Source organism: Lactuca saligna, chromosome 2 (assembly GCF_052625555.1).
Source record: "Lactuca saligna cultivar CGN05327 chromosome 2, ASM5262555v1, whole genome shotgun sequence".
NCBI classification, from domain to species: domain Eukaryota; kingdom Viridiplantae; phylum Streptophyta; class Magnoliopsida; order Asterales; family Asteraceae; genus Lactuca; species Lactuca saligna.
The window spans coordinates 156,018,510-156,039,498 of NC_136418.1; the positions used below are offsets into that span (position 1 = coordinate 156,018,510).

The window sequence follows — 20,989 nt, forward strand, 5'->3', positions numbered from 1 at the left end:
AAAAAAAAAAAAAAATTCATTCATCAAAAGACAAGGAACATAAAATGGTTTTTTTGTCTTCTTTTTTCCATAAGACAAAAAAAAAGTAGTTTTTGATTTCATAAGATGTTTTTTAAGTTTTAACCCTAATGTGATACTTCTTTTTCCACAATTATTAGCGCCAATGATGCCGCCACCAACTCTGCCATTTATGTGGCTGAAGACTTTAATAAATAATCAGTTTTTTATGAAGACCGAAGACATGGAAAAAGACTTTTGGTCTAATCTTATTTTGTGTGTGTCTATATATATATATATATATATATATATATATATATATATATATATATATATATATATATATATATATACATATCCGGTAAGAAATATTTTTTGGTAGAAAGGTAAGAGGTTTTTTTTTCTACATATTTTTTTGACGAACAAAAAAAATGAATCACTAGTTTTTTTTCTACATATTTTTCTTGTGAATCATCTTACAAATGAATCATCTAATGATTCATTTTGTTTGTTCGCGAAAAAAATATGTAGAAAAAAAAACTTGTTACCTTCATACCAAAAATTTCCTTCTTTTATATATATATATATATATATATATATATATATATATATATATATATATATATATATATATATATATATATATATATATATATAAAGACATTTTACCTCATAAAATATATCACACGCATGGACTAGATCTAAAGTGTGCAGCAAGTGATAGGTTGATCTATGTAGGCAAAAAACTCATTAAGGTTGTGTTTGGCGCGTCACAGCTAGCTGATAAGCTAATTTATTTTTCGAGCTTTTTTATGTTGTCGTGTTTGGTAAGCCAAAAAGTAGCTTATAAGCTAGCTTTTTGAAAAGCTACTTAGACTAGTTTTTTAGGAGCTTTATTAAAAATTTCAAAATACATCTCTTGATTAATTATAGAAACACATACTCTCACATGTCCTTTTATGTAATTTTATATATTTCAGGTAACTTTTCAGCTAGTTTTACCAAACGTTATTTTTTATCAGTTAGTTTTTCAGCTATCAGATAACTTTGTATTTAACTGCTAGCTTTTCAGTTATCAGCCAGTTTTTCAGCTAACAGTTATCTTTTCAGCTAGTTAAAGCCTTGACACAAAACAAGTCCTTTGAGCAGCATACAGCACACAATATACAAAAGCCATGAACATTCAACATAATTTCAACCAAAGAATCAGGAACTACATGAGCACTGAGCTATCTATAACAATAGATCAAAAATGTTATACCAACAAAATCGTGAAAACATCCCCAGCCAACTCGGAAATTACGAGAGCATATGTCATATAATTAATATAACTAACAATAACAGTGAAAATATATTCATACTAACAGTAAAGCTCGGATTTGCAGGAGCTGCATGGGTCATTAATTTACGTAGAGATTTTTATTCGAACTTCTTATGAAAAAAGAGCTCAAAAGAAAAACTTCAATTGGATGCACCTACAAGCTCTAAAAGTAGTCTGATAATAGTGATTGTAGCAAATCTTAGAAGCAAATTAAACAAAACTAATGGTATAATAACTTACTTATTCAACGAGAAGGATTAAGCCCTAGAAGCATTTGGCTGCCACTGTTTGGAAGGTACATGATACTGTTGCTCCTGGCCAATGTTGAAGAAATCTCCCTGGATGCCTCGATTCTCCTAAGCTCGATCAATCCCATACCAGCAGCAGCTGTCGCATCAGAAATCAGCTTGGCGGATTCACTTTCTCCTTCCGCCCTGATAATGGCAGCCCTCCGCTCCTGCTCCGCCTTAGCGACAACAAACTTTGATCTTTCAGCCTCTTGCTGCGCCACTTGCTTCTGCTCCACGGCCTTGGAGAACTCGGCGCCATACGATAAGTGAGTAATCGCAACGTCATCAAGCACGATGTTAAAATCCTTAGCTCTGCGGATTAAAGTATCACGAACCAAAGCCGAAACGCGCGGACGTTCGGTGAGAAGCTGATCGGCGTTAAATTGAGCAACAACAGCCTTCAAAACTTCGTTTCCGATCGACGGAAGAACCTTCTCGTCGTATTCAAGACCTAATGTCTTAAAAATAGCGGGCAACCGGTTTACGTCGGGGCGAGATAGCACCCGAAGAGTTAGGTTAACCATCTGTAGATCCTTGGTACCAGAGATCGAAGAGAAAGTGTGGGGCCTCGTACGAATATCAAATATGTAGGGTGTCTGGAGCCATGGAATGAGGAAATGAGTGCCTTCACCGGCGGTGTCGTCAATGACTCCACGGAAACGATCGAAAAGTACGGCACGTTGGCCTCCGTCGACGGTATATAGGGATGAATTCACAACCGTGACGGCAGTGCCGAGGCCAAAGGCCGCACGTACTATATTAGTGAGGAAGGAGACTGCAGCTTGATTGCTCCCCATCTTGACTGAGCAAAAGAGAACAACTAACGTAGTAACGATGACGAGGGGAGAGGGTTTTAGTTGTGTGCTTGGGTTGCTGTGGGCGCTTCTTATTTGTATATATGGGTTAAATAAAGTACATTTCATAGTGGCCCATTTCATTTGTATAAGTCCAAGACCATGGAGGCAAAAGGCGAAGAGGCCGTTTTATCAAGAAAACTAGATAATGTTCGGAATTTGGCCCTTTAATTTATATTTTACTGCGGACGAAATCTCAATAGCGACGTCGTTTAGGTTACAGGTGTATGACAAAATGCCCAGAATAGAGACTACTCAATGATGCACCTATGGTGGCATAGTTCTATAGACTACATAAGCCAGGTTGGAGAACTTGCCAAAAAGAATAATTAAAGCTTCATATAAATGGGGCTTGTACCTTTAATGCATCTGTTGTGAGTTAAATAAACCCTTTTCAACCTTCTTCATTTTCCATCCATTAATTTTCAAGAATTTTTTTTTCAGGCTTTTGGAGTCCATGTTCACCATGATGTATATCAGATTAGAGCATCCCATATACCACCTAGGAAACTGGTTTATTGAGCACAAGGAATTAAAACCAAGATAACTATTAAATGGGAAAGCCTCGTTTCCTTTACTTTCCGTATTAAGTTGAGTTTTTTTTTTTTTTTTTTTTTTTTTTTTTTTTTTTTTTTGAAGTCAAAAAGAAACTCATGTGTATAGCTAACCGGATTGACCAAAGGGTAAAATGGTCATTTATTCATATTTTAGATAGTTTATTAGTTCAATAAGGAAACACCCTGTATAGTTTATAGTTTACTCGATTAAATGACCATTTAATCAAAGGGTAAAACGTTATTACTTGTATTCAGTCAAAAACAAAAGATTTTATGCATAAAACACTTTATCTTAGAGAAGAAAAAGAAACATGCCCTATGTTTTGACTTCAAGGTCTATAATGTTTTGAATTCTCAAGAAACTTGTAATAGCTCAATTGAACCTTTTTTTTTTTTTTTTTTTTTTGCTAAAACTGTGAAAATATTGTGTTAAGTTTGTAGAATATTCGTATTTAGTTTTACCACCTTTCAGTTAAGATAATTCACTCTGAGGTCTTGAGGATTACCATATTTGGGATATGGGCAAAATCGTCCAACGATGTTAAAAAACATCAAACTTATGTGTAGATAACACAACACTAACCAAAATGATAGCATACTTTCTTTCTTAACCTTTAATTGCAGATAAGTTTCGTTTTGAACCCAAATGACAACTTACTTTCATTATTAACCCAAAATTGCAGAAAAGTTTCATTTTTTTTCACAAAATACCATCACATTTCCTGTTTTTCTCAAAATCCTATCAGATTTTTGTTTTTTTTCTCAAAATACCATTGTACTTCCGTTTTTTTATTACAAAATAGCCTCATAATTTCGTTTTATCACAAAATACCCTCATAATTTTGTTTTTTTTCATAAAATACCATCATACTTCTGTTTTTTTTTTCACAAAATACCCTCATAATTTTGTTTTTTTTTTCATAAAATACCATCATACTTCTATTTTTTTCACAAAATACCCTCATAATTTTGTTTTTTTTTTTTTTCATAAAATACCATCTACTGTTTTTTTTTCACAAAATACCCTCATAATTTCGGGTTTTCACAAAATACCCTCATAATTTTGTTTTTTTTTATTCATAAAATACGATCATACTTCTGTTTTTTTTTTTCACAGAATACCCTCATAACTTCGTTTTTTTTTTTCACAAAATACCCTAATAATTTCGTTTTTTTTTCACAAAATATCCTCATAATTTTGTTTTTTTTTTTCATAAAATACCATCGTACTTTTGTTTTTCTCACAAAATACCCTAATAATTTTGTTTTTTTTTTCATAAAATACCATCGTACTTCAGTTTTTTTCACAAAATACCCTCATAATTTCGTTTTTTCACAAAATACCTTCATAATTTTTTTTTTTCATAAAATACTATCGTACTTATGTTTTATCACAAAATACCCTCATAATTTCGTTTTTTTTACAAAATACCTTCATAATTTTGTTTTTTTTTTTTCATAAAATACCATCATAAACAATCAACAAATTTCATTCTAAAATATTAAAATTGTTACAAAAGCATCAAAAACTTCTAAATTATCCATACACCGTTTGTGTCTAAAACATGAAAAATGTGAAGTTAACCAAAAAAAATGTCATGAAGCATCTAGTTTTTCTTTTGCTCATAGAAACAACACATCTCATCATTATGTTTCTTGCAACGATTCATCCGCTTGATACATGAAAAATATAAAAAATTGTTAATATGATTATTAGAGTTCTCAATCATGAATATTAAATTATTATTATAATTACCTTTCTTTTTGAACAACTAGTAGCATAACACCTAATCCTTGACAATAAGAGCATGTTCGTTTTTTGGGGGCTTCTAAAGAAGACTTGATTCTACTTGCAAGTTTAGGATGCCCTTTTGTGGTAGTTGGACCAACAGGATCGCAGACAGATAATTATGGCATCATATCTATTTGTGAAACTCCCATACAAGAACCTTGAGATGCATTCTCCAAAGACATATATTTCTTTCGATTTGTTTGATCATCTAAAAGACTTATCAATAGCGTATTGACTTTTTGTATCTCTAAAGGGGAGTCTCTAGCTTGTTCAATTAGTTTGGTAAAATTTGAACAGACACACCATAGTGTGTAGGGACTAACTCCATTTTCATTATTCATTTCTCCGAGTCCGATACTAGCACTACCTAGTTTGTACCTAACATTAAGGGTCCATCGTGGTAAAATATAGTGACTCGGGAGTTCTTTAACATGCTTCTTCTTCATCACATATAGGTTATGTTTACGTAAAATCCCATTTGTCTCATACTTAGCACAGGAACATGTGACGCTGACATGATCCAAAGAACAAAAGGTAACAATGCGTCAATATTTTTTATCAACATCTAATTGCCCAACTCGGTATGTGATTTCCTTTGTAGTTTTTCTTATAGTCTCATGAGTCAAATTGGTAATAGCTTCGGTCCATTCTTTTTTGAAAGTATCAAACATCTTTCTGGTATAACATTGACATGCTTTTGCTGCGATTAGATGCACTGAAGAAAGAACTGGCCTCGAGTTCATAGTCTTGAAGTCTTCATCTTCTTCGACGGCCCTTCGAGACTCAACTGCTTTGTCATATTGTACAACAAATTCATTCAACATGGTCCTCGAATTAACTAATCCATCAAAAAATGAATTAATGCTCTCACTTCGTCCGGTTGTTGTCATACCAGCAAAGAAAGTATCATTCAAGAAGGGTTTAGCCCAATGTATACGTTGGTTATACATGTCACTAATCCAACAGTTGCTTTCCAGTTCATACTTAGTACGCATAACCTCCCATGTTGCTTCAAATTGTTCAATGGTGTCACTATTTACCCATTGTTTGTGCGTTTCTTGAAAATCACTAGTATTGTTCAAGAATGGTTTAGCCCAATGTATACGTTGGTTATACATGTCACTAATCCAACAATTGCTTTCCAGTTCATACTTAGTACGCATAACCTCCCATGTTGCTTCAAATTGTTCAATGGTGTTACTATTTACCCATTGTTTGTGCGTTTCTTGAAAATCACTGTAACGGGAAACATACGATCGAAGGTGCTCAGTTTCATGTTTCATGATATGCCATGAACAAAAACGATGTCAAGTCTTTGGAAACACCTTTTTTATTGCATTTCCCATTGCTTTGTCTTGATCAGTAATAATTTTCTACGGATACTTGCCAAACATACATTTGAGGAAATGTTCAAATAACCATTCAAATGTCTCTTCCTTTTCGTTTTCAAGCAATGCTCCACCAAAAAGTATAGACTGTCCATGATGATTCACCCCAGTCTTGAATTTGTTAGTCATATAAGTGACATCAAACACAACATCTCTAGATTTTGTATAGGCATCTCTTGATCTACCATTAGCCCAAAAGATATTTCTAGGATACCCATCATCAGACAAATCCACGACAAAAAACTGGTCACTGTCAACTAATGTTTTATCTTGAAAATGTTTTATAGGTCCATAGAACTCCTTTCTTCTATGTTGTTTTCGATGCTCAGATAAGACATCAACACATTGCTTTGAAGTTACATCAGCTATATTTGCGGTTTTCATTGTATTAAAAGCCTTTTTAATCTGAGAGGGTTTCAACCCTGCTTGACCAAATTGCACCATAAGAGATTTACCTTCTATTGAACGGTGGAAATTGCTATGAGATCGATGTTTCATAACCTTCGTAGGTGTCATGGTCAAGTTGTGATTGTGTGTGTCATTAAACGAGTCTACCAACCATTTCCCATCCTCCTGTCTTGTTATTCGAAGCTTTGCTTGACATCCGGTTCTAACATCTCTACAACGTTTTTTCTCATTTTCACTTGAACCATTTTTATCCATCTATTTGAAACCTTCTTTGTTGCATACATATTCCAAAAAGGCTCATTTGTTTTAGGATTTTTAATTATGTCATTTCTACGTATACCAAATCCATGCAAAAATGAATAATCTTTATAAAATGTATAGGCATCATAGGGTGTATCAAAAACCTTTCCCAATATCCTTTCATCATTAACATCATTAAAATCATCTTCATCACCAATACTGTTTATTGTTTCACGTTCAGATGTTGCTTCCACGTAATCATTTGTGTCAATATCTTCAGTTATATATGGTTCTATAGCTTGATTACTTGCTTCGGCTTCACTCATTATGGCCTGCAATAGACAACCATGCACATTTACAAATAAAATATTGACACAAAATTGATTTATATTGAGATAATGGAAACATTATACATAAAAAAACACAATAACAGCCAATGGCAATGTCTAAAAACAACAATGTCACTTTTAAAAGCCACGAACAAATAAATATTCATAAGGTAATAAAGAACACAGAGGATTTGTAGTTTTTTATAGCATCATACTTTCGTTTAAATCACATAGTGGCAGCCAAGTTCAAACAATTCTTAAAAAAAATCATTCACTAAAATAAATTACAACCGATTCCAATTGATATTAAGAAATCTAAACTTTGAAACTTCACAGTTAGTTCATATTACTGATATTTACTAGTCAGATACACATAACATAGGCCATAACACAAGATCAATGACCTACTTGGAAGTGCTTTGGAAAGATAAAACAGGATCGCTGCGATTTGTACTTTTTGAAGTTCTGATCAAACCCAATTCGTTATGAGTTGTGATTTTTAATACTCCCTTAATTGAATTCCAATTTGAATGAAATCGTTATTGGCGAATTTTGAAATTGCAGAATTTTTTTGTAGTTTTTGAAATCGAATTCTATGAAATCATTTTCTCCCTTGAATGTTAAATCGTTAATTTTTTCTCTGAATTTTTGTGGGTGATAAGCTGCCGATCATCAAGCGATCAAGGAGAACACGATTTGATGTCGTTTTTTCTTTTGAATGTTAATCGTTATTTATTTCTTTGAATTCAATTACTCTGAATTTTTGTTTTGTGATAAGCAGCCGATCTGCAAGCGATCAAGGAGGACGTGATTTGATGTTATCATAGTTGAGTCAAATTAGGAACGTAGCCCTTTGTTTATGGTAATTGTATTTTTTTTTTCTTTCAGAAAATCAATCTAATAATTGAAACTACGTAGTTTTGTACATAGGGTAGCTAAACTTATATACCCTTAAGGGTATATTCACTTTTCCATATATATATATATATATATATATATATATATATATATATATATATATATATATATATATATATATATATATATATATATACTAGCCGAATCTTCGAGCGTTGCGCGTGAATACAATTATACAGTTAAAATAATAATTTTTAACAAATTATTATTTAATATTTCTAATTTGAAAAAAAATCTTAATAGTAAAGCAAACATATAGTTAACATATTAGTTTTATTACACATTATAGTTTTAATATTTAAGTCACTGTGATATAAACATTATTTGATAATTTTATAAACCATTTAAAATTGTGTAAATTATATATCAAACGTATGATAATCTATATATAACGGGTAACAAATGTATGAACAAAAATATGAACTACAACTTTTAGTAACATAAAAATACAAAAACATCTATTATAACATTTGTATTAAAAAAGATATATATACAACGAATAATAAAAAATATAAAAAATAAACACTACAATTTTTAATAACATAAAAACACTAAAACATCTATTATAACATTTATATTAATTCTTCATATTTAAATAACAAATTTCTTCAAATACATTAATGTTTTTAATGAGCAAAACTTTACAACCTTATAAAAGAAAGAAAAATAAAATGTTATTAGTGATTACTGATTAATAATCATAAGTTAAAAACTCTTGAGTTGTAACTAATAAATATAAATAAATTAGAAACTATTGAGTTGTAGTGTGAGTTTCAAATGAATGCACTACTTGGTATTTATTATTATTATTATTATTATTATTATTATTATTATTATTATTATATTCATCTTAATAATTTGTTTTGATGCATCATTTTAATCCCTTCAATTATTAAACATGAAGATAATTATAAATTTATAACATACATAGGTGCACATATATGTTAAACAAATCACATATAATATATATTTTTGTAACATATGTAATTCTTGTCGTATTAATATGAATAAATTACTTTCATTTGAAGAACATATAATGATAAGTCAATCACAATTACAAATCAAATGTTAAAAAGTATGTTATCTTTTAAACATTTTCTTGTAGGTATGTTATGTAGAATAGCCCAATAAAAAATAATAGAAAATAAACATAATCAAAATAGAAAAGATTACAATCAAATAAATTAGAACATCGGGTGGTTGAATATATAAATAAAAATCTTACATAAATATACATTTAAATCAAAAGAAAAAACAAACATTCGTCTACTGTGCTCAAACAAAAAAATCTATATCAGTTTTCTGAATCTTCTTTTTTCATGTAATGTCATTCAACCATTAAAACTTGATGATAATTCTTCACTAACTTGCAATCAAAATGTTTTTCTTGAAAAAGAAGAATAATAAAGATATTCCAAGCAAAACATTGATGTTTGGAAAGTCACATTCAAGATTGAGTAATACATACAAATAACATATAAAGATCAAACGAGTATCTGTATTTAAAGAATGAATAGAAAAGTTTCATTTGTTTTGGTTGAAAAAAAAACCACATTACAAGAAAAACATTGATGTTTGGATCGTGAATGGTTCAACTATATGAAAACTTTTGAATCACAATATCTTCAACCAAATGATGACTTTTTGTAAGAAAAATATACTAATATAACTACATATATAATAAGAGAATGCAAAACATTATTGAAAATTTATAAATATCCTAAATGCATATCCATGATTTTTAGTTAATTATTGCTTTGAAGAAACACAAACATAGAAACATATACACAATATTTAATTAAATATTATCTATATCATTTTTCATAACATATTATCGATAGAATGAATATAATCTAATTTACATGAAAGTTTCAACCACAACATACAATGATTGTTTTAAAATGAATACTTAAACCAATAAAAATATAAAAAAATAGTATATAATAAACTTACAAATTAAAAACTTTAACATATCTAATTAAATATTATCCACATCATAATATATAACATATAATCCATAACCTTTATATGATCTAATATATATATATATATATATATATATATATATATATATATATATATATATATATATATATATATGATTAAAGCACAACATACAACAATTGTATTAAAAGAATCCAAAACCAAGAAAAACATAAAAAATAATTAGTATATAACAAACTTACAAATAAAAGTTATACATAATAATATATCTTGAAAAGTAGTCATAAAACCTCAAACCAACTCAAAAACCTATACGCTTGTTTTCTTTACAAAGTTTGTATGTGACTTGTATGCATCTCTAACCAAAAGATTGATCTTTTTATAGCAGACGTTTCATTAAGTGCTTATTAAATATAATATAAGTTATAAAACCTTTAAGTGTTAAATCATTATTAAGAAGACTTTTGAGATGTATTAGTTAAAAGATGAGGGTTTCAAATGAATGTGGTTTGAGCAAAAATGCTTATATATAGTCTTGGGAGTTTCAAATGCATGAGGTTCAAGAAAATATGCTAGCTTTATAAGTATGTATGACGATTAAAGCACAACATACAACAATTGTATTAAAAGAATCCAAAACCAAGAAAACATAAAAATAATTAGTATATAACAAACTTACAAATTAAAAGCTATACATAATAATATATCTCGAGAAGTAGTCATAAGACCTCAAACCAACTCAAAAACCTCTAAGCTTGTTTTCTTTATAAAGTTTGTATGTGACTTGTATGCATCTCTAACCAAAAGATTGATCTTTTTATAGTAAACATTTCATTAAGTGCTTATTAAATATAATATAAGTTATAAAACCTTTGAGTGTTAAATCATTATTAAGAAGACTTTTGAGATGTATTAGTTACAAGATGAGAGTTTCAAATGAATGTGGTTTAAGCAAAAATGCTTCTATATAGTCTTGGGAGTTTCAAATAAATGAGGTTCAAGAAAAAAAATGTTAGCTTTATAAGTATGTATGATATATATATATATATATATATATATATATATATATATATATATAGAGAGAGAGAGAGAGAGAGAGAGAGAAAGAGAGAAAAAAAAGAGAGTTAATATCATATAAAATCAACACATAAACCATATATAATATTCTAATATATTAGTAATATGGAAATTAAAAAGCGTCAAAGTGTTATCACAGTTCAAGTCGTTCGTCATTTCTAAATATAGAAAGAAACGAAAAAGAAAAGTTATCATTCGTTGCTTTATAGTTTTTAATTAATTAGATTTGTTATTTGGATTTATTAAAACAAAAAGTGTAGTGGACGAATTAAAAAAAATACATATTTAATATTGAAATAGCCTAATCGGTTTTTTCTTTGTAAAAGTAGCTAAATGTGTACAAAATTGTAAAAACGGGTTTAGCTTTTCTATAGCACTGATGAGCTTTGCAGTAAATATCGGTTAATAGCACTAATAATAGTGACAACGCTATTCGTAAATGCTATTTCAAAATAGCGGTTCAGTACCACCGCAAAACGCTATAGCACCGTTATAGCATGCTCTTGATGACATAGGCAGTAACAGACAATAAAAATAACACATTATACGTGATTTTTAGGAATAAGAAATAGAGGGAGGAAAAAGAGATTTTGTGGCTCTATATTGCTGCCACTTTATTCAAAAAAAAAAACATAAGGCTTTTATAGGCTACAAAACCTAATGACTCTAAACATAAACTAAGCCTATGTTTCCTAATTTTAATCACCACATCTAACATTCTAAATAGCCCAAAGACTAGTTCCTAACATGTCCCATTCCACCTAATTATTTAACACATTAAACAAAACAAATGCTAAAATAAACTTAAATCAATGTCAAGATTAAAACCTACATTCACGCCTTAATCTTGACTCGTTTCTTTATCAAAGCAATGTCGGTTCATCCTCGTGGATCAAGGTTGCTTCTTTGTCATTATACTTTGTGCATCCATAACTAAAATGCAAAACTCTTCACAATAACAGCATTAAAATCCAATTTTGTCACCTCGACCTCTTCCTCTTCCTTTAACACTTCCACCTCTTTCAAAGTTTTCTTCCACGTCCTCTACTATGTCCACTACATTCACTATACCTATTTTCATTTTCCAGCATGAGTTGATCTTGCTCTTCCTTTTTTTCTTCATGACTTTCAATCCTTTCTTCATAAGCATTAACCCTTCCAACTGCTTTTTCAAATGACATTGTTGCAAGATCAGAATATTGTTCGATGGGAGCTACAATTGGCAAGTACTTCTTTGGAAACGAACTGAGAAACTTCCTTACAATCACCTCCTCTTCCAAAGTTGGGCCAAGACTATTGAATTAGGCAACAATACCACTTATTTTTCCCGAAAAGTCATTGATTGACTAACTGTCCTTCATCTTTAGCATCTATAATTTGTTTCTTAAGGTTTGTAACCTTGCCTTTTGCAGCCGTTCGACTCCTATATACTGAACCTTGACTGATTCCCAAACTTCTTTAGCACTCTTGTGGTTAGCAACCTACAAGATAACATTTTCTGGTAGATTTTGGGAAATTATACCTTTAGTGGTATAATTTTTCTTCTCTTTAACCACATCCTTGATCGCAAGTCCAAATCCTTCAACTAAATCCACTAAGGGATAAAAAAGACTATTTTGCACTTCTCATGGTCCAAAACCCTAAATCTTGACCAAAGGTAAAAAAATTCAATGAAGTCAACTGCCCAGTGCGTACGCTGGGCGTACTCATCTTTATGTGGGGCGTACAACGAAATCAAAACCCATCAGGGATGGAACTGACCATATAGCTAGGAGTATGCCCAACGTACTCTGTTTGCCTCTACTTTCAGCAGCTTTGTGTGTTAATCTCTTAAGACAACTAACCCAACCACAAATCTGGCTATTCTAAGATGTCTAAACCCATAAATTCGTTGGCTTTAAGCATTTGCATGGCTAGGAAGGACCCAATGCAACAATCTTTAACTTCTAACACACTCTAATCTACTTTACTCATGCATGAGCCAAAAGGAATGATCAAGCAACCATTTTTATAAATATATAGGTCCTAAAATGCATGGAAGGACAACTAAAATTCCCTGTAGTGCTCCAAACTCATAAAGGTCCAATCTAGGGGATAAAAGTTCATAAAAGTACTTCAACCATGAAGATCTAATGAAAAGTTGTCCAAGGTATAGTCTTTATATCTGAAAATAATTCACAAAGAGGAAAAGTTTCTGGATCTACAAGCTTTCTATCAACCACTACTTCCTCTCCAGTATCCCTCTTTCATTAAAAGCATCAATAACACTAAAAAAGCTTGCAAAACTCACACAAGCAACTCAACTTGGACGTAGGGTTTAAGGAGGGCTTGGTGACTGATAAGGATGATTAAATGAGGACATCATGTTCTTTAAATAGGGAGCAACCCTTAAAATTAGGGTTTGAAGTCTGAGCTAGTACGCCCGACGTACCAGACATACGCCCAATGTACCAGTTGATCATTCGCGTTCCTAAGCTTCATGAGTACGTTGTGCGTACTCTTAAGTATGCCCAACGTACGATTAAAAGTGCAAGCCTTTTCTTCAAGGGACTAAATGTGCCACTTTTGACAAAGATACAAGAAATAATAAAAATACCTGATATCGGGATGTTACATAATCAATATTCCTTTTCTTCCCTGTCCAGTTTGTTCTCTAGTAGCGAAGCAACTTGATCACTTTTTTTTTTCAGGCGTGAATTTACAGCAAGAACGTGGAATGCAATTTTTAAATGGATTGAATTCTACCCAAGGTTATAGAAAGTTTGTCATGGCGCGCCATGTATCCAATGCTTGTATGTGCTGCAAAGTTTTACCAAAACGCCATCTTGACTCATATATATGTATAAAAATAAATAATAATTGAAAATACATATAAAAATATGAATTATATACAAAATTATCGCCTTAAGTCACGCCTTACAAACGATGTGACTCGCTAAGGCTCGGAAAAGTTTGAGGCTTGACATTGTCGCCAAGTCACGTCTTACGTTATTTAGAACCTTGATTCTACCATTTGAATGTTGATTTCATTAGTTCGTTGTTTGAAGCTATCGATATCTCCCCCTTTTCAACGGAAAAAATAGTAGCTATTGACACTATTGTTTACATCACCCTTTGGTATTTGTTGCACTTTCAAAACGATCAAGCTTTTAACAGAAAGAAGATTATGAAAAATCAAATTTTTGATGTGATAAAGGAGTTTTCTTTCAATTAGTATTGTAATATGAATGTTAATTGCTCCAAAATTTGAGTTTGTTGCCTTAGACAACCTCTCTCTCTCTCTCTCTCTATATATATATATATATATATATATATATATATATATATATATATATATATATATATATATAAACTTGATGTAATTGTTTATAAAAAAAATCCAATTACAAACCAAATCGATTTAAAGAGAAAAAAATGATTTCGGTTCAAATTTATTGGATCATATCACTTCTCCTCCGGAATTGCCCGAATTACCCCCAACAATATTTGTTATAATCCTAAATGAGTCCCCATTTCCCATTGATGCTCAGGCGAGAGTGCTTTGGTTGTTCCTTACACAGTTTTAGGGTGTATCAGTCGCCATTGCCACTTGGCTCTCACACTTACAGGGGGTGTTTGAGATAATGTTTTAAGCTAAAAAGTCTTTTTTTTAGAAAAGGAATTTTTAATTTATTTCGTTTTCTAAAAGAAAGTTTTAAAATGTGTTTATATAAAATTTTGAGGGTACAAAGCAAAAAAAGTCAAAAATTATTGACTTCTTAATCATCTTTTTTTTTCTTCTTTTCAAAAAGCTAATTTGAAAAATATACAAAATAATTTTTAAAATTTTAAACTTCTTGAAAGTTAAAAAAACCACAAGGGCAAACATCATCGTAATCAACTCTTCTAATAAATGAAACTTAAAAACGATACGTATCAGCTTTTTAAAATGTCTTTTTGACACTTGATTTTTTTCTATGCATTTTATTATTTTCTTTTTTTGATAACAAATAAATTCAATTCAAAATTTGAAAATATAAAATCATATTATAATAATATTATTATGTTTGTTTTGGTTAACAAATTAATTCATAAATAATTACGATTGATAATATATTATTATTATTATTTTTTTTAACATTTATTATTCTTTTATCCATACAAAATTTTTAAATATACCACCATGTTTGTAGGGGTTATAACCCTAGTATCCATTAAAAAGAATGCCAAACATCCTCATAATTTCCCTAAAATTCTCCCTAAAATTCTCCCTCTAGAAGTTTCAGTTATTGCTGTTATGTAAATCTGAATTACTCTGATCAGTGCTGTTGTTATGATCGGTATAGTGACTGCGTTATTATTGATTCGTTGTATGGTTTTCTGATCGTGCTAGGGTTATGCATGAAATTAGGATTTTATTTTTTTAATTTGCCGAGGACGAGGCGGTTTTTTTTGGAAGGAATTATGGATAGTGGATCCACCGCCCGGATAATTACTATTTTCTGTTTATTTGACAGCAAGAAGACAAGGAGATGCTGTCTCAGCACACGGAGCCACGGGAACCGGTGCAAGTTGATGCATTGCTCAATGGTACTCAGCCTATGGAAGGTTGTTGCCTCCTTTATCCATCATGACTCGTTTTTTGTTTTGAAGTCTGTTTGCTTCCTTTAATTATCATGAATGGTCCAAAACCTCCGGTTAGCTATTTGCTCTTGATGTACTTTTTAAAGGACTAGGTTTTCCCTAAGTTTTTTCTTTGTTTTTTCTTTATAATATCCAGTCGTTCTAAAAAATTTTTATCACGAATGATTCTTTTTTAAACCTTGTTTCAAGAATGAAAGAAATAAACGAATTTCAGTTGAGGCTGGGAAGTGTTTGTTTGCATGGTATGAACGGATAAGTACACACCGGGTTTGGTTTATTGAACCAAGAACTTCTTAACTAGCACGTGCTGCAGTCTTTGGCCTGCTGTGTTCTTATTTGGTTGTTTAGATGTCGGTGTAGGCGATGGTTCATCTAATATGGCGAAAAAGCGGAGAATTGTTGAAGTAGTGGATGAAAACTTACAGCTTGAGCATGTGAAGCCTTTTATTAACAATGTGAGCCTAGTCAATAAAACGGGTCCTCAATGGTCTCGTGTCCTTTGTGGTTCTTTTACTGTGGAAGAGCAAGAGCCGGACTTTTCCTACTTTAATGACAGAATTCGTAATCTGTGGAAAGCACACGACATTGAAATTGAATATATCATGAAGAAGCTTAAGGGTTTTTATATTTTCATATTCAACACTGATGAAGGTATGTTAGATGCTCTAGAAAAAGGACCATGGACCATCGATGATGTCCAAATTGTTCTCAAGAGGTGGGGTCCGGGTCACTTTCTTGACAAGCATAAAGAAGATAAAAAGAACCCTGTTTGGATTCGAATGTATGACATGCCTTGCGGGTTGTGGAAGCTGGATGTGGTGAAGATCATGTCTAGCATGTTTGGTATTCCTATAGGCGTTGATGTTCATACAAGACATATTTGTGAGATTGGGTCGCATACAGCTGAATATGCTAGAGTTTTGGTTGATGTTGACACAACTAGAGATCTGGTTGATGCGATTTCTGTTTCATTCCCTAATAGTAATGGATATCTATTGTCCGATCTTCGAATTGAGTACCCAATTAGTAGGTGTTCTTTTTCCAAGGCGTTTGACCATACTGATAGAAATTGTGTTGGCGCGAAGGACAAAGCCAACAAGCTCAATGAGGTATGTTTTCTCATGCTCTTGGCTGTCTGTTCATACAGTTGGTACCTGTGTTGTCCAGTATTTTTTTTCTTCTTCTTTTCGGGGCATGGGATCCAAAGTTTGAGTTTTTTTTCTTTTTTCTTTTCGGGGCATGGGTTCCAAAGTCTGAGCTTGTAATTATCTTTTTCCAGATGCATTTGAAGAAAGAACAACAGGACACTATTATCAAGGTGAGGTGGTAGATGATTAGTGATGGAGATATCATCTATTTCTTTCATGAATTTCGTACTAATAATCATCATTCATTTAAATTACATGTGTAGGTTGCGGTTGCTCATGATCAAGACCTGGTTGAACAGATAGGGAAGGATATATATTTTGATCTTGTCGACCATAACAAAGTTTGGAGCTTTTGTGTAGAGAAGCAAATGCCATTTAACAAAGTGAAGGTATTTCTTATATATATATATATATATATATATATATATATATATATATATATATATATATATATATATATATATATATATATATATATATATATATATATATATATATATATATATATATATATATAATAAATGTGTTATGGAATATCATGGATTAATCTTACTGGCCTGCAGGAAGAGGTTGCTAGAGCATTTGGTGTGCCTGTTGAATGTCAACGGTTCTGGACATGGGCAAAGAGACAAAACCACACATACCGTCCTTATAGGCCTTTAACACGCCTAGAGGAAACAAAATCGGTACTTCTTGGTCATTTTATGAAAAACATGGTCTCCAACTATTCTTAAGTTTTTGTATCCTTTGACATTGACACTGACAACAACAGGTTGGGGAGTTGAGGGTGGCTTACAATAAGATTGGTAATGCTGAAGCTGAACTGAATTTGTTCTTGGAGACAACTGTGATTGGCCCGGTAATAGTGTCTTGATGCTTGCTTGATTCTGGCATTCTGTCCTTGACCTTTTGTTCAGTAGTTGTAAAAAAGTAATGTCTGTCTGGTTTTCAGGATTCGCGTCTGCTTCCTCCACCTCACATAAGCAAAGAAGATATACTTGTTTTCTTCAAGCTTTATGATCCTGACACGTTACAACTCCGGTACTTTCTTTCCACATGTTTATTGTCTTTTTTTGGTCTGGTAGTTGTGTGTTGTGATCTTCACATTATGTACTTTTTTCTAGATATGTTGGTAGGCTTTTTGTGAGGAGTTCTGAAACACCAACTGAAATTATATCAAAATTAAATGAGATGGTTGGATTTAGTCCGGATGAAGAAATCGAACTGTACGAGGTATAATATTATCTCTCATGCTCTTGCTTGTTTGCTTATTGCTATTTGTGAGTTGGTATTTAATTATGTGCACTCTCATCAGGAAATTAAATTTGACAAGTATCAAGAACTAGAATTTGGTTCATGTGTGATGTGTGAACGTCTTGACAAGAGAAGCTCATTTAGATCTAGCCAGGTATTATTAGTCTCAACCTTCCTATCATCAATAAGTTGGCTATATACCTATATGTGAAGTGGAACATTTTTTTTTTTTTTTCTTTTCAGATCAGGGACGGAGACATTATTTGCTTTCAGAAACTATCCCAGATTGAATACAAATACGCTGACGTTCCTTCATTTCTGGAACATGTAAAAAATCGTCAGGTCTGCTATGCTTAATCAAGAGCAATGTTAATTTTTTGTATTGAAGTATCCGTTTTTTCATTCCCTTTGCAGGTGGTTCGTTTTCGATCTCTGGATAGGCCTAATGAGGATGCTTTTATTCTTGAATTGTGAGTTTGACTTTCTCATTTGTGTACCTGTACCCATCACATGCCATTGGTACTGTTGACCAAAGTTATCGTTTTGAATGAATAGGTCAAAGTTGCATACATACGATGATGTGGCTGACAGAGTTGCTAAGCAACTTGATGCGGCTGATACATCAAAAATCAGGTTTACTCGTCACAACTATTATTTTAAAAAGCCAGAGTCCAACCCAATCCAGTATCGTTTTCAAGGACATTTACCAGATATGCTACGCCACTACATTCAGGTTTCTATTTATCTGTCACTTATGCCACTTTCACCAAGAGAATTTGGTTTGACGAAACATACTGAAGAATCCCTCTTTTTTTTTTTATACTATTTGGGTAACAGGATTATGGTATTATGTATTATGAAGTGTTAAACACCAGTCTGCCGGAATTACAACATATGAAAACCTTGAGGGTTGCATTTTACGATGCAACCACTACCAAGGAAGAGGTATGTTAAAATTTAAAATCTGCAAGTCTCTGTATTGTCGGCATATTTGCTTGGGTTTTGAATTCTTTTGTGGTTGCTTGCAGCTTGCCATTCACAATATTAGCCTGCCTAAGCAGAGCACTGTGGAAGATGTTCTCACTGAAATTAAGAAAACGGTAATAATTACTTTCGATTTTGATTAAACTCAACTTGCATTTACATTAATGTGAAAGTGAAACCACATTTTGAGTTTCTTGTATGATCCTTGCATTTCTATTCTGAAGAAAGAATTTTTTTCCCATTTCAATGTATATGTGCCTGATTTATAGTTTGTTGTGTTTTAATTATTCACGAGCTTGTAATTTGCATGTTTAAACAGGTCAAGACAGATGCTGAACTTAGATTGCTTCAATTACGCAGCAACATGATTTATAAGGTATGCATTGGATCAACACTGTTGATTTTGAAATCTTGATTTCCATCTTCTAGCAGAATGCTCAGCTCAGCTACTTGAGATTTGAATTAATAGCCAACACCAAGTTGAGATATATTTCCAAGTCAATTGTTCTGTGTTGATGTACTTTATTCTCCTTATATATTTTTTATTTTCTTTTCTTGTTGTCACACACAGGTATTGACACCGGCTGCGACAATTGAGGGTATAGATGACAAATACTGGACATTATTACGTGCAGAGAAAGTAAGCTCTGAGCAATTTTTATTTTCTGTCACGTTCCTTGATTAATAATACATTATCAAGTGTTGGATTGGAGAATTGGAAAATTAAGTATTAATGTTTACTTTTGTTTTGTTACCTTAGATTCCAGAAGAAGAGAAGGACATGGGAACCAGGGATCGGCGCATTCATGTGTACCATTTCACCAGAGAGGCTGACGTAATCTCCAGTTTCTTATTAATTATTCCAATCCATAGCGTGTTGAGCTGTTAATTTATCATATGGTTGGTTTATCTTGGATCTTGGATTTGCAGCAGGAGGTGCAAAACTTTGGGCAGCCTTTCTTTCTCGTAATTCGTGTAAATGAAACTTTAGCTGCTGTTAAAGTCCGCATTCAGCACAAGTTACAGGTCCCTGATGAGGAATTTTCCAAGGTACGTACTCGTTTCCTAAATGTTAAGTAGGTTTCATCATAATGACATCTGACTTTGGCCTACCTTTTCTCTATCAGTGGAAGTTTGCATTTGTATATCTGTCAAATGTCAAGTATCTACAAGATTCAGATATTGTATCTCACCCTTTTCTGGTTTGTAGTTTGACTTTGTCATGGATATATACTTGTTCATTTCTCATAGACTCATACTATCATCATCACCCTATTTTATCTGCTTCTTTCTAGAGAACAAGAGACAATGATTTGCTGCTGCCACCGTACCTTGGGTTGGAACATACTCGGAACACCAACAGGCTACAGCAACTTGGGTGCCTAAATTAGTCTTTCCTTTCCTATGTTGGATGTGGGGACATGTAAAACGGTTGACCTTGTTTTAATGTCTAATGCTGACCCTCGTTAAACTATAATTATGTTTCAGGTTTTACTACTTTTTATTCAACAAAAATCTATCATCAACAAACTTTAAACGTCTTGCAACTAGGGGATTACCCCCGTAACCTTAAAGTTAACTATACAAAAAAGTGCATGGTAATTTATAAAGTAAAATGGACTTTAAATATTTTAGATCAAAACAAAAAAAAAAAATATATATATATATATATATATATATATATATATATATATATATATATATATATATATATATATATATATATATATATATATATATATATATATATATATATATATATATAAAACCATAAGTATTGGTTCACTAAGAAACCAATTTTTTTTTTTCAAATTCTAAAGCTTTTTCTTTATCGAAAAAAAAACCTAAAAATATCTAAATTCATA

The 20,989-nt window shown here is 31.7% G+C and overlaps 2 protein-coding genes and 1 pseudogene across 5 annotated transcripts; 1 reads left to right on the forward strand and 2 right to left on the reverse strand.

Moving 5' to 3' along the window:
* Positions 1-1,457: 1,457 nt before the first annotated feature.
* Positions 1,458-2,494, reverse strand: LOC145029252 (prohibitin-3, mitochondrial pseudogene; annotated as a pseudogene).
* Positions 2,495-6,184: 3,690 nt separating this feature from the next.
* On the reverse strand, positions 6,185-6,862 carry LOC145030281 (protein FAR1-RELATED SEQUENCE 5-like). Its single transcript, XM_078978673.1, has one exon. The coding sequence runs from the start codon at positions 6,860-6,862 to the stop codon at positions 6,185-6,187; it is 678 nt and encodes a 225-aa protein (XP_078834799.1).
* Positions 6,863-15,320: 8,458 nt separating this feature from the next.
* LOC145032272 (ubiquitin C-terminal hydrolase 13-like) lies at positions 15,321-20,618 on the forward strand. 4 transcript variants are annotated; one of them, XM_078981026.1, is made up of 21 exons: positions 15,321-15,434; positions 15,612-15,702; positions 16,087-16,847; positions 17,018-17,056; positions 17,150-17,275; positions 17,450-17,572; positions 17,659-17,745; positions 17,839-17,927; positions 18,011-18,119; positions 18,202-18,294; positions 18,384-18,482; positions 18,555-18,610; positions 18,696-18,873; positions 18,978-19,085; positions 19,169-19,240; positions 19,444-19,500; positions 19,696-19,764; positions 19,885-19,959; positions 20,055-20,174; positions 20,252-20,326; positions 20,420-20,618. In XM_078981026.1, the coding sequence occupies exons 2-21, from the start codon at positions 15,627-15,629 to the stop codon at positions 20,513-20,515; spliced, it is 2,508 nt and encodes an 835-aa protein (XP_078837152.1). In that variant the 5' UTR covers positions 15,321-15,434; positions 15,612-15,626; the 3' UTR covers positions 20,516-20,618. The 4 variants fall into 4 exon arrangements, with proteins under 4 accessions (XP_078837152.1, XP_078837153.1, XP_078837155.1 ...); XM_078981027.1 differs by having other exon boundaries at positions 20,058-20,174; XM_078981029.1 differs by having other exon boundaries at positions 18,384-18,467.
* The last annotated feature ends 371 nt before the right edge of the window (positions 20,619-20,989 follow it).